At 41.0% G+C, this 16520-nt stretch overlaps 1 protein-coding gene across 2 annotated transcripts in view; it reads right to left on the bottom strand.

The window, feature by feature from the left end:
- The window catches only part of RPS6KA2 (ribosomal protein S6 kinase A2), a 309537-nt gene that overhangs the window by 103097 nt on the left and 189920 nt on the right, over positions 1 to 16520 (bottom strand). For both annotated transcript variants that reach the window (XM_074580253.1, XM_074580254.1), the window contains one exon: positions 1347 to 1463. In XM_074580253.1, the coding sequence (XP_074436354.1) occupies positions 1347 to 1463 (117 nt within the window). The remainder of the gene's footprint in view (positions 1 to 1346; positions 1464 to 16520) is intronic.

Here is a 16520-nt window from a genome sequence, read left to right as displayed (position 1 = left end):
CCTGCTAGAAAGCCTGTCCCCATCTTTCTTACAAGCTGCAATAAGATCTCCCCGGAGCCTTCTCTTCTCCAGGCTGAACAACCCCAACTCTCTCAAGCCTGTCCTCACAGGAGAGGTGCTCTATCCTTCTGATCATCTTCGTGCCCCTCCTCTGGACCTGCTCCAACAGGTCCATGTGCTTCCTGTCCTGAGGGCTCCAGAGCTGGACACAGTACTCCAGGTGGGGTCTCACGAGAGAGGAGCAGAGGGGCAGAATCACCTCCCTCGACCTCCTGCCCATGCTTCATTTGATGCAGCCCAGGATGCGGTTGGTTTTCTGGGCTGTGAGCACACATTGCCAGCTCATGTCCAGCTTTTCCTCCACCAGTACCCCCGAGTCCTTCTCAGCAGGGCTACTCTCAATCCCTTCACCCCCCAGCCTGTATTGACACCAGGGGTTGCCCCAACCCAGGTGGAGGACCCCGCACTTTGCCTTGTTGAACCCCATGCAGTTCACATAGGCCCACTTCTCAAGCTTGTCCAGGTCCCTCTGGATAGCATCCCATCCCTCAGGTGCATCAACTGCACCACTCAGTTTGGTGTCATCTGTTTGGTTTAAATTAGGCTCACTGTTCCACTGCTTTCAAAGTCTTATTTATTTAAACCATGGAAAGAGTTTAAGACTGAAATGACTCCTCCCTATTTCTCTCCGTATTTCCTTCCTATTCTCATTTCCAACTGACACATCCTGCTCAAGAAGAATTGCCTTTGGGATTAAGAAAAGCCTTGGACTTCAGATAAAAACATTGTTCCTACTCAAATTAGCTTGTAGTCATACAGGTAGGTATTCCTCCCCCCCACCCCTCCTGCTCTCACCACGATGATCCTCTCAGCAAAGCGTACAGGCCTCTGTGTGTGACCTAAAGAGCAGTCTGTGACTTTGAAATGTGCTTAGGATCCCATCTGTCCTCAGCAGGAATTGGGCAGCTAACTTCTTTAAGCCTTTGAATGTCCCTATTTACATCCTCCAACTACGCAGCAGTAGTGCACTCACCTCCCTGGTGGGTAGATCAGAAAGAGGGAGAGGGATCTAATTTTATAAACAGTGATGCTTACTAATGCTCTCTTGTGCTCATTAGTCCAGGTCCAGAGCCATAAGCACTGTTTTCTAAACTGTTTTATATACAGGAATCCAGCTAAAAGACGAAAGTGTTATTAAAATGAAGATAGAAGGGGTTTGGGTTTGCTTCTCTGCCTTTACAATATAATTTATATATATGAACAATGTTACCAGTGTATATGAACTCAAAGAAAGGACATGACATTTTCGGTGTTGCTCTAGGTGATTAGATGGCATTAAAAATTACCTTTCCATATGAACCTTGTCCTAATACTTTCAGCAGCTCAAACTGAGAAGGATCTGCTTTTTCAAAACCTTCCTTCACATGATGACTGATGTCTATTTCCTTCACGATACCGTCTTCCTGCAAAGGAAACAACAAAAAACAAAATCCCCAAATCAGAGCTGTTATCCTAAGGAAACATATTGTTTATTAAAATCTCATCCTCTGAGATGCTACAATCACACATGAAATTTTGAAAATAGAAACAAATGCTTGTCCAAATATTCCACATGCCTGTTACTGGCTGGGGAGGGTAATGTCAAGACACCCAGGCCTGTTGCTTCTGTTTATTGAGCCTCAAGATATGACCAGGTAAAGACAGAATATGCAAGCTGAAACACAGAAATACACTTGCAGAGCTTGGTGTGCCCATCGCAGGTGTTGCTAGCAGAGCGGCATGGGCTCAAACCTGTGCTATAGATGCTTCAGCACACTTCCCTCCACATACTTTCTCATTCTCCTTCAAAGCATCGTTTAAATCCAAGTTAAAAAGCACCCTTACTCTCAAGCAGCAATTCTCCTTATGAGTAGGCAATACAGAAAAGGCATTACTAAAAGTGGCTCTATTTACCTCGAAGAATGGAAAGTTACTAACAGTAACCTTCTAAATAGAGAACAAATTAATGATTTAGATGTGAAAATAGGGTGGTGGTGGAAGGAATAATAACACACACTTCTTTGCTTGCAGGAATTAGCTTCAAACACTTTAGATTTTCCAGGTTCTTTTGTTAAAACATTTCCATTGCACATTCTTCAAAAACACCTGTTGAACTAGGACTTTCATCTTGCAAGCTGTGACATATGGCATTTGGTTTAGTTGTTTGTTTTATGTTATTATGGCATCTTCCTCTAAAAAGAGAGCAACTGGGTCATGTGAGACCCAAAGGGGCTACACAGAGTTTGCAGCAACCCAGAAAGTCATTGGGCTGAAAAGAAGCCTAGAAGAAAAAACCTGCTCTTCAAGGACATAGTGGTGAGGGAAGATAATATATACACACCTTTTTATTTCTGTAGTGTTTTGTACACCTAATTTTGAACTTCTTTTCTATTCAAACTATTTGTTCTAACTTCTCTAAAATGTGGATTTTGAGTACAAAGCCTTTTTGTTTCATCTCCCAGGACTAAGGCAATTGCTTACTTAGGAATAGGTTTGAATGTTTTTGCACCCAACAGAAATAATTGGAATCTCATAAACATTATTTTAAAATCCAATTTTGCTGCAATTGTCCTTTTTCCCCCAAAAAAGTATCTTGATAAAACATGGAAGTATAATATTTGTTTTCCATTCTTAAAAATGAATACCGGGAAGATAGAAATAGCATCCTAAAATGAAAGTGCAATCATAGAAAACATTTGGCCAAACCACATTTGTTTACTAAACAAGAATAAATTTTATTCCCTTCTTCTCCAGAAAAAAAAGCTATCACTTTCTACCAGCTGTAATTAATCTGATGCGTGGCTAGCATTACCCGGATTACTCTCTATACTGTAGCTCCATCCCTCCTCTTCCCTACCCTGCGCCTCTTTACGCTCACGTGCTTTGGAACAGGGACTATATCCTCTTCTTGGTTTGGAAAGCTTCCTCTACTTTGTGCACGCTACCAGAATCATGGAAAATAATCATCAGCTGACAGCAACTCATTTTTTTCTGATCGTAATTTCTCTAGCTTAAGGTTTGCCCAAAAGGAAATGCTTGAAACCAATGACCAGTTTTCACAGAGAGATTTAAGTGCTTTCTAAGTACATAACTGCCAGGATCTCTCCTCTTGTTTTTCTGTCTTTAATTGCTGTGGGAGACAGAATATCTTTCTGATATTAAAAACACTATTTTTTTTCAATTTTTTCTAGGTGAGAGAAACAATAGTAAACCAATACAAATTTGATACACTGCATTTCTGTGTAACAGATACATCTCTTTCCTAATGAACCCAGAAATGACCTACATGCTGTTATCAAAGGCTCCACCAAGTTCTGACATGAAGAGCTTTTGTACCGAGGGATGTGCATCTTTATGTCCACTGCCTGCAGCCGAGAGACTTGCACGCTGGTAAGAACATTATTTCAAGCTTAGCTTGCCCTGCCACACTACAGCTTAGGTAAAGTAGTTGGACTGCAGGGCTCACCACCCATCTTATTCAGCGGTTACTCACTAAGGCTAAAAATGACTCCCCATGGAGTCAGGCTCCTGCTGCCCCAAATCACTCAGCCCTCAACTCTCTACACCAGACCTCACGTGCTTGGCAGTTTGCTCTCCACTGAGCACAGGCAGAGTTTGGGAGGATCGGCTTCTGTAGTGTGTGGATGCCCCCCAACAACTACCATATGATGAAAAAACTGCGTGACGTTTTCTCACGTCAGTGCAGGTTGAGGGCACCCAGTCACTGTTTCGTATTTTGCCCGCCTCCGTTTTGCACAGAAGCACCATCCACTGGAACCAGGTGAAGCAGGAGGTGGATCCAAATTTTGCTATGTATTTGGGAGACAAAGCTCTGCAAAAAAGAAACTAACCCCAATTTTATGTACAGCAGATACCTTCCTCAGATTTACTTCTCCTTTGAGCCGACATCTTGATTTCAAAAACTGTGGGTGAGATCTACCACTTTAAGGAAAGAGCAAAACCCTTTTTAGTTCAGTTGGATCGTATTTCAGCCTGAACCATGGAGTCATTTCAGCTACATTTGCAAGTTTAAATGATGAGTGAATTTCAATTTATCCATTCACATTAGTCATTGAAGTCACTGGCCTACAACCTTAAGCATACTTCTCATTGTATTATTAAATTTAATATAACCTCTTTAGGTTCATGAAATGGGTTCAGTTACAGGAATATACTGGAAGTATTAAAGTGATGATAATTCAGCTTGCTGGAAGAATGCTTGATATACTCTAGCATTCCCAGAGAATAGCATAATTAATTCATAACTTGTAATAATACCGATGCTTTAATTACATGCATCTTTAATTGAAATCTCAGAAAAAGATTATTTAAAAACAATGGGACCAAATACAAGGCCTAGCAGTATTTATCAGAGAAGGACAGATTTTAAAGATGGAAAAAAACCTGTTAGATTATGTGACTTCATAGAAATACAGAAATGTTGGTTAGAAGGGGCTTCTGGGGGCCATCTGGTTCAACACTCCTGCCCAAAGTCTCATCGACACTTGATCAGGCCAGCTGGTTTTTGTCCATTCTGGTTCTCAGTGTCTCAAACAATGAGGCTTGAGCCACTTCCTGGCAGATTGTTCTCTCTCCATTTGCCCAGCTCAGAAATGCCCACAGTCATGTCGAGCTAGCCTGCTCCACAGGCCCTTAGAAGGAAGCAGGATGTTTTTCTAGGAAGGCGGGATTTCCTGTGGATTTCCTGTGGTATCCTCACTAGAAAGGGGCAGCAAAGCAGCACTGAAGAAAAGCATGCCAGACAGCTCTTTTTTCACCAACCATCACTACAGTGGCATTACTTGTGAGCTATGGAAGAGGTAGATAGTATTTTAGCTGGTATGACAAATCCACTTCCCACTGGAGCAAAAAGCCAAACTGTTAATACTTGAGACTGAAGATGGACACAGCCCCTGAAAGGAAATACATGCTGATATGTTTGCACATATGCCTCCATTTCCCTTGCCTGTATTTTTATATTCTTATTACTTATTTTGTTGCGTGAATTCTAGAATGACTTCTGTTTGTTTGCTTTACCTTACTAGAAACAAACAAAAAACCAGCAACCCAACAGTTTTACATTTCCCTTTTTATATTCTTATTTACTTGCGATTTTGCCCTATCATTTATGACATCTTTTGAAGCCTCCCTGTATTAAACATGGCATAATTTTACTTAGGTACTGATGATCAGAGTGAAACCCAGACTATCAGAGCACAAGCATTGTGGGCAGATCTCCCAACTATTTTTGCTCTGAGTTACATCTTAGGGACTTCTCTAACATGGATTTTTTTCACTGGTCCAGCAAGTGCAGCATATCTGCATTAGGAATTTGCATTACAACGATAAAACTGAGGCAAGAGATTCACAATAGAGATGAGGCCTGCACACTGAAGAAGCTGTTTTGATGGAGAGGATTTCGCTCTGGAAAAAAACACGAGCCAACTTACAAAATGGTTTTGATCAGTGAAGTTGGTGGAGTCAAAGATGACTGTTCCACAGTTTGGTCTTGAAACAGCTGTGCACAGCAGCCCAGGCTCTTGCTCCCTGCTGACTTGTCCCGACACTGCATTAGCAGGAATGCTTGACTTGATGAAGTTTAATCTTTTGTAAACTTCTCTAAATATTTATGTTTGCACAAAAAGCATCATCCTGTGACAAAAGTGAGATGGATGTTCTTGGCGGCTTGGAGACAGCACACGGTGGAACAGCATAGACTAGGGGAGAGGGGGCAATGAACTGGAATACATGTTGAAAGAGGAATGGAAAGCACTTCCCCGTGCTAATAAAAAAGGAGCTATTCAGGGCCTGATTCTGTGTTGTGTTATTCACTTAAAGGTTTTCCCTCAGGCCCCCCAAGTTGGCGAAGTTTTGGACACACAAGCCAGTATTTGAATGAAAAGGCCATTTTGATCTCCTTTCCTTTGGGACATCAGAGAACAGAGCCTCTGTTCTTTGCCCTGTGACTGTGGATGGCAGAGACACATCTGTTTTGGTGCTTCCTCTAGCTACCAGCTGCTCCCTCTAGCACTGTTCTCAGCTCACTTCCAAGATTTCCTCAAGTAGATCTTGGAGAAAGAGATGCACTAATGCTCAGTGGCTGCTGGAGAGCAACCACAGAAAACTCTTCCAAATGCAACAATACTTCCCAACTTGCTGTCATGTGTCTGAGTAGGATCGGGAAGCATAGGGGTATAGACCTAGGAACAGGGTACAAAACGTACACGCAAAAGGGCAGGCCTTCCTGGAGAGTAGCTCTTTTCTCTTCAGCTGTACAGCCTCTTATCTTTCTTGACCCACAGGTTTTCAGCAAACATTATGGAAAGAATACTTCCCAGAAAACTGAAAAGTTTAACCGCTTTTGGAGCCTTGTCTGCTTCCTCCCCAACAGGTTTCTGAAGGAGCAGAGCTAAGGTCATCCTCAAATCCAGAGACCACCTTCATTATGCCCAATATATTTCAATCACATGCAAAACCTTTCCTCACCAAGACTTTCTAATATGGTCTAAAACATCTGGAGAGGAGGTCATTCCAGAATCAGTTGCTTTTAGTGACGGACAATTTTATGCAACCATATCACAGGGGAAAAAGTTACAGTGCTAATATAAGATGATTATTGTTTTGCAAAATCAGTAGAACAGGATTCTTATTTTTATTCCTTGCCTGGCCCTCTCCCCACTAGCACAGGATCAGGACTGCCATGCAGATGTGGCCATAAGGAAGGGTAAGCTTTATTTTCCAATAAAAGTACGTGAAGTTTTGATGTGCAGGTTCTCCAGTCTTCAGATAAGTTGGTCTTTCATGTTTTAGGGACTGAGGTCAATGCAAAAATAAATGAAAATGTGGCAAGAGGAAATAAGAAATAATTGCAACTCTAAACACAACTTGTCGTTTGAGAGAATTGTTATTCGTCTATAGCATATGCTTAAGATACAGACTTTATTTTGTTACTGGTCTTGCTATTTGGCTGGTTACCACCTAATATACACCCACATCACAACTATTTAACATTAAAGTATCACAGGCAACACAACATTCCAAAATAACATGGTACATTAGGAAAGCATGTTTAAATCTCTGATACGGGAATAGTTAGGACAGGATATGTCTGATAAAGATGAGGTCAGGTTTCCACCTCTGTTTCACAGGTTCTAATTTGGTTCAACCCGTAGGAGACTAATTTTTGTGAAGACATAATAGGTTATTGAAATGCTGCCTGGTGCAGGAAATTAATTTCTGGCCTGTGCTCAGTTCTTTGAGGACAAGTATCCACATTTAAAAAAAAAACACATATAGGAGCATTTTCATTAGCCTCTTCCCAAGCCAGTCTTCAGCAGCTGGAGTAAAATTTGAAAAAGAAATCTTCCATTATAAATGGTTTGTAATCCAAGTTCTGGCTTCTGCTGTGGTCTGGATAGATGTAAACTGAGTAATAATACCATAAATGGGTCTGGTTGTTTTGTCCTCTACTGCCAAATTAACATTTGCTTTAGCAACAACGGATTGGACTTATTGAGCCCTTAGAGAAGTATATGGAACTTATGGTGAATTCACTGGCTGTTGTGCCAAGTCTGTATTTGGCCTTCGAGCATAAGGTCACCTACCTTCTCAAAAGGTCATACAGAGTTAAATAATGCGCAATAATTTTTAGAGAGTTTGGGATTTCTTTCCCAGACCTTTCACAAATGTGAATAGAAAGTGTTATCTTGGATACGGAATTCCACCAAGCAGGTCAAAAACTAGTGGAAAACAAAAACCTTAGAGCCATTTCTGTGGAATGCAACACTATTAGTCCCTGCTAAATCCAGCAGTGCTTTTTCCAAAGAGAAAACCTATTACGCTTTCTTTAGCACACATCTCCAGCTCTAACTTTTTATCCTATATTTTTTTCTTTCTTCCTAATGCCTCTCTCTACAGTTAAGGTTCAGCTGAAATCAAACAAACAAAATGCGAAGAGAGGAATCACAGAGAGCAAAAGAAGCGGATACAATCTACTGGACAAATTGGTGAAGTCCGTGAGACTGAAGTTTTAAGTATTTGGGATATTTTAGTTCAATCCTTTATGCTACCAGGTTTCTTATGTATCTTTGATAAATCACTTAAGCGTTGGACTCAGCTAAGTAGATTTATAGTAGAGGAGACAATGTTTTGAACTAGTTGTCTAATCTTACTTTGCAGTCCATAGAGAGAAGTAGGCACTTCACGACAAAAAGAGATCAGATGAAGTCACACTCCTCTCTGCTGACTATGAAGTAAGCCTAAGATAACTTGCTGGGACAGGGCCTTTTGCAATGGCATGAGATGAATTCATGTTTACTGTAAAATTTTGAAAAACACTTAGAGTCATATTGTGACCAGATTTTTAACGGCATTACACGAGAGATGTTTGCAGATACATGCCCCGGAAATTTTAACAGAACTATTGAAATTAAATGTTTTTCAAAAGAACTTAGATACTTGAAACATCCAGGCACTTAAACAACACTCTAAGGTGTCAAGAGTGCTTCAGGCATCAGGATTTTGCAGCTCTGGTAATTAGGCATTATTTCTGTTCCTTTCCCAGCCTGAAAAACATGGATAGTTGCTTTTTATTATCTTGGGGGAGTACTGTGAGAACTAACACAGAAAAAATTGTGGAACTATCTCATACTACGGTAATGGATAGACAAAGCATCTGAAATGTATCCAATAATATGTAATTCAGGTGGCCTACAATGGATTCTCCTTTAGCTCAGATTGAGACATCTTGGTCTTGAAGATTGGTGCTCTTTATCTGATGACTATAGCATCTTTCCAGACTCAGTTCCTGACTAGGACAAATATATATACACAACACAATGACTGTGAAGACCTATGAGGAGAACCATCTTCCTATTCCAAGTTCAGATATAAATGAAATAGAGGGAAACACCAATTCTTGATTTAACTTCCAACTCTGGACACAAATCATTAGCCAGTGTACCTCTAATTTTCACGCTAATTATGGTGCAAAGTGTAAAGGTTTATGTGGAGTGGTGAGCAGAAAGAGCTTATAAAAAAACCCAAACTATTGAAGCAAGGGATTAAAAAAAAGCAGAACAAAAGCAGAACCATATGGTCACAAAAAAATACAAACAGTTGGCCAGCCTTACTCATACAGCAGCACTCTACAAATACTCAAATACATTTGTGAACTTTAACAGAAACAGTCTCAAAATGAGTCACACCACTAAAGGACAAAGAACTCAGCTATACAATAAATAAGAGCAGGAACATTTTCACCAACATCCTACTCAGTATGGTTTACATGTGTGCCTTTGGCCTTTAGATCTCAGAAGAGTTATAAGGTCCACTACTGATTGTTTCTGGTGGTAAACAGGCAAAAGAACACTTGCTGCCCATTCACTAAGGAACTAACTGCAAGTAAGTCTGGATCCAGTATCTAGAAGAAATTGTTGTTACTCCTAGAAGGATAAGTATTCTTGCTTCCCTAGGATGATGCTAGGTCACCAGTAAAGGTGGTTATGACTACTACATGCAATAGTAGGGGTCAGTATAGATCACCGCGTTTTGGTTTTTTTTTTTTTTTAAAAATATTCACTTCATAGAGAAGGCTTTCAGTTTTCACCCTCCACTACAGATCAAGTCCTCTTCCTAGCTCAGTAACATGCCCTGCGCGCTCTGGTCTGCACTGCTCGCAAACTCTCCCTGAGGGGCTTGGGTGGCTCCTGCCCGACCCTCCCAGGGGTGTCACCACCTCCCACCACTGCAACCCGCTCACCAGAGCTGCCTGGCAGCTGCTGCAGTGCACCAACCCTCACGGGGAAGCCCTAATGACAGTCCTAATGGGATGGCAATCCATCGTTCATGCATTTCTGTTACAGGGTACAGATAGCTGCCCTACACCTCTGTGTCCCAGCTCTCCATCTGTAAAATGCAAGTGAGGCCATCTTCCTTTTTCATGGGCTTTCTGGAGTATAAGGGCACTGTGACACACTCTGGTACTATGACAGCAGGCTCAGATAAGACGGCAGGCAGATACAAAGGTCTATCTGTTCAGGACACTATTCAATAAAGGGCTCCAGTTCTCTTATTGCTGTACTGGGCTCCTTCACAGGATAGGAAAAAAAAAAAGTGCCTGGTGTTTTACTAGTACATTTCAGCGTGAAATAAAAACTCCAGCTGCACTAGGAAGATAAACTGCTTAAGGAAAACATAATTGCAACCATTCCCTCACTGTTTCTCAACTGATCCAAATAAAACACTGCTCACCATTGAGGTGTAAACGGCACCACAGCACAGTAAGTAGAAAATACTGTAAAAAGGCCCTGGTGCGTTTGCATGGTTATTTTAAAGAACTGAATCATCTTTAATATGCATATTAAAGGAAAAATATCAGGTTTCATCTCAAAATGTGAGACAGAGTGGACAAATAGTTGTAATAACAGATAATTACATTACTGAAGTGTTAGATTAGTCAGTTTAGGGAAAATACCAGTCTGCTGTTTACAAATCACCTGTAGGGTTTGGTAATTACCATCTTCTCTCCAAGAGGAATACTGGCCTGCCAGCACATTTTGCGTCCTCCCATTAATCAAATAAAGCATCAGCTAAGGGTTCAACCAGCTTGTACTTCACAAACTGAATACTGTTGCTATTATGTTAGGAAAAAACATGTTGTAATGAGGTTCTTTATCTCAGTAGCATTTTACAGGCAGAGTATTAATAGGGAAACAGGCTCATGTGAGGTCATTATGGAAGCAAGGCAAATACAAATTAGTTTTAATGCTACTGTTCACAGATTGGAGCGTCAATAAAGGCACTGAAGAAGAGAGGGTGATGGAGCTGAATGAGGCAGCGAGAAGATGGCAAAAGGGAAATTCCACAGAGAAAATATGACAAGATTTAGCAACAACATGGACAGAGGAATAAGACAGGGAGGGCGGAGAGAAAAGGGGGTATCAAAAAGGACACCGGACTTACAGGACAAGGGCAACTGTGGTTTGTGCCTGTGCCAACAGAGAAGCAAACTAAGAGAAGACTGGGAGAAAATTGTTTTGACTTTGCTAACTATCATAACTGTAATATTAAACAGCTTGAAATGCAACTTTTGTCCCTTTGATGCAGCAGCCTAATCCTACTTAAATACCTAACCATCTACCTGGGCTGAGGAGAGACAGTGAAGGCGCGCATGTACGTTTTGGAGCGATCCGATGGGAAAGCCGGTAAGCAGCCCCGGTACACTCAGAACTGCTCCCAAAAGAAAGGGTGAGAGCAGGACGGGGACCAGACTTTGCTGTACAGCTGGTAAGGGCCCTGGGGCTCCAGCCTTACCCAGTAACTCAGCTGGGCCGCCAAAACACAAACAAATGCTGCGGATCCAGGCTCTGCTTATGTATGTAGTCTCCAGCTTTAATTCTTATACAAAAAGCGCACAGATAACATAAAAAAAAGTTACACAAAGTACCTGACAATACCTCGTCTCACACTGGGCTCCAGTTTTATGGACAAATATTTGACAAGGGATACTAGAACTGCATATTTATCTCTTCAGCCGTGTACTTTTATTACGCCGATGGCTGACACCCAGGTCATTATACACAGAAGTACGTATTTCAGTGCCTAAGGACCGTTACCACACACAAGTACCTGTCTAAACAGATTTTCAGCAGTCTACTGGAAATCTGGGCCAGGAAAAGGACCATTACCTTTTGTGGTTTTGGGAACTACTAAGAAGCCTCTAGTTTAGTTCATGTCCCTCAAAGATTCACACGATGGATCTCCAAGGAATAAGCTGCTAACTGATTATCACACATCCTCTTTTCTGTGAAGGCAAAAATTGTTTACAATTACAATGTTATACACTACTAAATAGAAGCATATATTATGTATATAGACTACATTGAAAGGATGTGTGTTTTAGGAACGAGAATAAACAAAATGCAGAAAATCCATCTGGATGCAAAGAAACACCTTTACAACATTGTTTGGAATACTCCATCATTTCAAAGAGGTCAAACTGCTGCATTAGTCTTGCCCTTTTGCAGATATCTCCAACATATAATGTGGTTTTTTATAACAAAAGTATGTGTGTGGTTAAGTTTGATGGTTCTCGGCTGATTGGAATCTTGATGAGCTTATCACAGCTGTAAAAATCAAAAGCTTTGCATACAACATTGTAACACCAAATTCCTAAATAGCATCAGACAAATTTTTTAAATTTTAATTATTATTTATAAAACAAGTACATCTATAAGCATGGAAAAGAGCCATTAAATGAATCTGCTCAAATACAGAAACGGATCAACAACAGTTCAGCCAAAGATGATCCACAGCCTACTGAAGACTGGAAGGATTTCCAGAGTAGGATTCATCCAAACATACGTCTCTGTCTGAGGTAGCTGTCTAAACCTCTGTACAGCTGACAGAGAAATGTGTGCTTTTTAGGCTTTGATTTGTATCAGACAAAAAGCAGACCTCTCAAACAGGACTTAGTAAACGTGCCCCTTTCTCTCAGCTGAGTGTAAAAGGAAGGCTACGCTGATGAGTTCCAATATAGATTAATTCTCCTTTCCCATGTCCCTCAATGACCCCTTTAGCATTCAGTGGAGCATATGCACTTTTCAGAAGATGTACGCTGTGTTATACTGGATATTTCCAGGCTAGCCTTTAACCGACCCACCTTTTTCACTACAGATTTTCTACAGTCTCCAACAGACAACGTGAGATGCTCATATCGTTTCATCTTTTCAGCCTGATGTATACTTGTACCGACTATCGAAATATCCTTCTGCAGGGACATTCTTACCCTGCGCCTGTCTACTGCCATGATATGCCATCACAAAGCAGAAAAATCAAGCTCTTCCTGGACACGAAACTGTAAGCAAAACCACAACGCTGTGTCAGACATCACGCCAAACTTTCACAATGGGGGAAACTGAAACAAATATGAGGAAACACCAATTTCTTCAGTCTCTGAATTCAAAATACATTTTACTCTTTAGCGCAATACTTGCAGCATTTGGCCCACTATATCCCCTGACATACATTAGGAGACTGCCAAGACAACTTAAAACTGAGCACAATTGCAGTGCTCACCACCACATGCCTGCAGATTGCGAGACGTGGCTTTCAGCTGCCCTGCAGCTTTTTCACTCTGTTGCAGCCATATAAAGGGATGTTTACTTCAAGTGCTCTTGGTTCTCATCTTCAGCCACTTTATTCACAAAAGCCCTATTGAAAGCAAAGGTACATGATGACGAAGGAAGGCAGTGGAAAAAGAGCTCTTTTTGTTTAATCCATTTCTGTGCAGAAGCCTCCAGAATTTTAAAGTAGTGAGAATACCAGTTTTAGAGAAAATTCACTGCTCTAGCCTCCATTCTACAAAGACTTTTTCTTTTAATTTATATGCAAACATGCAAAAGGTCAAACTGATATTACCAAGTTCCTGCCAGGAATTTTTCATTTTCCTGTTCTGGCTGAAAACTGTTACAGCAATCCACGTGGCATCTTAACAGGTAGAGGATTTTTTTAAAAAATAAAAAATGATCCAAGCGGTTTTACTGAAAATTACGATTGGCCTAGACTAATACATATTTTCCTGACAATATACATCTTCAAGTTGAAATCACGACACAAAGAAATTTACTGTGAAACTCAATAATTCTGTGTTGTAAGCAGCAAAACCAAAGCCCTGATCTCTTCAGGCCTGACAGCCTCAGCAGACACGGGACAGTCTCCTTCTGGCCCACTAAGACAATCCAATCCCAAAGGATAAGTGGACTCGGCAGTCCCCTTTGCAGCACACTGTACACAGACAAGGTGGAGAGAGACCAACCCATACCTACTGTCCCACCGAACAGACAGATTTGCTCATAAGTGATTACAGAACGACACCTACAAAAAGACCAGAGGACAGATAAGTATCTTTACTATCTTGGAGCCATCAACAGAAAAGTGCACAGTGCAACTTCATGACCTCTCCCATAAGTGTATCCCCAACAAGCCGGAGGAGTTAAAGGCTACCATAGAGCAAATTGTACAAGATTGTTCCTATGCTCAGAGCATCCATAAAGCTGTTTGGGACTCCTGGAAGAGGTTAACCTTCCATCCAGAGAAAACCTGACGGGCACAGACTAAAGGAGTTCTTCCTATTCTACTTTTAACGTTCATTTCAAATATAGCTGCAGTTAGTAACCTGAACAAAGACAAATGAACAGCAAAATATAATGCCGCACTTCATACATGCATAATCCATTTTTTTAATATCAAGCTAATAAAAGAAAAATGCTATTTGATGCTCTATATGGTGGATGCCATCACACTGATAGTCAAAATCACCACCTGGCTCTACTGGGTTGCGGTGCCAGTGAAATCCTTAATGTAGCTGGGAGACAAAATTCTGAAGAAGAAATGGATGCACCAGTATAATCACCTAGCCTTTTTTGCCACATAAAGAAAATCAGAAACCCACTTGGACTCAGTAATCTTGTACGAAACACAGGACACCGAGCAACATCTGCTCCTGTTCCTTTACAGATAAGGTGTTTATTGTGCTCCTCAGTGAATCCTAGACAATTATGTCTACAGTAGATTATAGCCTTTATACCGAGTCTTATTTTATAGCCCTAGCCAACTAACCATATCTGCACCACTTGTTACTACATTAGTGCTTTATTAATAATAACATAAAGACAACTAAATGGTAAGTGAAGTAATTCAATCCATCAGTAACAACAGGAGGCTAAAATTAATATTATGGACACAGGAACACTAGACAATACAATCAGAAGATGACAAGTGAAAGCCAAAGAGGAAAGCTGAAACCACACAAAAGTTCTACTTCAAAGAAGTGTTTAATCAAACACACAAGTCCAGTGCTCATTTGTTTTCCCCATTTACCCTGTCAGAAACAATGAGCAATGCCACAGTTTTTCCAAGAAGCCATGGGAGGCAAAGTTTCTGTAATTTAAGTCAATACTGAAAGGAAAAATGTCTCTAATGTAAAACACAGTGAAAAGCTGATTATGAATTTGCCATAAATTTTGCATTGTTTGTATTCTTAAAGTTATTTACACTTAAAACTGTTCTTTTTCATTGCCGACTACACAGCAGGGTCTCACTGTGCCAAAGCAGGGTTCCAATGTGCTTTGTTAAAGCTCAGTTTTCTCAAAAACATTATTTTTGGACTGTATTTTTTCTGATTGGTTTTCAACGTTTGAAATGTTTCTTTACCCACAAAGGCTGAGTAAATTGACATCTGCTATCCTTGAACTTTATCCAGACCTAATAACTGAAACTTTTTGTAAAGTGCAATATCAAAATCTTTAGTCCTCATAAAACTCCTTATGCTTCTGAAGATACACGTGGATGTCATCATCAAGTTTGCAGTAAGCTATGCTGTTGGATCCATCTGAAAAGTAAAGTAACAGAAGAATTACAGCCCTGCACAGGTGCAGTATCTAAACTTCCAGCTATATAAAGTAATAAGTAAAGCTGGATGACATAAAACACTGCTGTGTAAATAGTCTTCGTTTGGAGGTAAGAGTAAAAAGTTAAAAGTCACATCACCTTCTCATTTCTGTTACTACTTTTATGCCAACAAGCTGTAACTGTATGTTTTAAGGACACTGAAGGTTGATTAGGTGCATTTATAATGAGGATTCCTGGAACTGCAGAGAGCAGAAGAGCAATCTAAGCCATTTTACTCACAGTTAAGGGTACTGAAAATAGAGCCAGCCTTTTGTACACAGGCTGCAGGTTGACCCAGGGCGACGTATACCACACATGGTAAACGTTACAGGAAAAGCACAACGTTATTTTCCAATTATTAACAAGAAAAAAATATATTATATATGTATACCTGTATATACTGGGTTTTATCTGAAGCAAAATCAGAAGAAAACAATTTGTATTTTTTATAAAACTCATCTAAAGACCCAAGGAGTCCATCACATACTAAACAGTGCCTCTCAGCCAAGATAGCTACTGAACACCTCTCCCTCAGTAGCCACCAATGAAAGGCACATAATCCCTTGCAGTATTTTCTTCACCAACAAACAAGCAAACCAGGTTCCCACCTGCCCTACCTGTATACCCCCTGTCTTCCTTCCAAAAATTTGTGTTGAAAGCTGAGTCTGGGAGAGTGCTGAGAAGAGCAGCAGGTCCGTGCTGGGCGGGAGCTGGGGTGGGATGCAGCTGCAGGTCCCCGGGAGCCACGTGGGCATCACGAAGGGCGCAATGGGGAGCTGCACAGAGCAGCCACCCCTCAGCCCATCGGTAGCTCCCTGGCCCCGGAGAGGCATCATCTCAAATAGGTCTCCAGCTACTCCGCGCTCGGGAAGTTGTAACCAGTCTCTTAAATCCTGACTCGAAACTGAGCAGCAGGTGAGGTCGCAGCTCACGTAATGTATACCCCCCTGGAGAAGTGGCATTAACGAAAGGAGCCAGGATGTGTTGTAATTGCGGTCAGCTCTGGAAGAGACGTGAGGCAAAACATGGGG

The sequence above is a fragment of the Larus michahellis genome, chromosome 3 (genome assembly GCF_964199755.1).
Source record: "Larus michahellis chromosome 3, bLarMic1.1, whole genome shotgun sequence".
Taxonomy (NCBI): domain Eukaryota; kingdom Metazoa; phylum Chordata; class Aves; order Charadriiformes; family Laridae; genus Larus; species Larus michahellis.
This window is presented reverse-complemented; position numbering and strand designations above follow the sequence as displayed.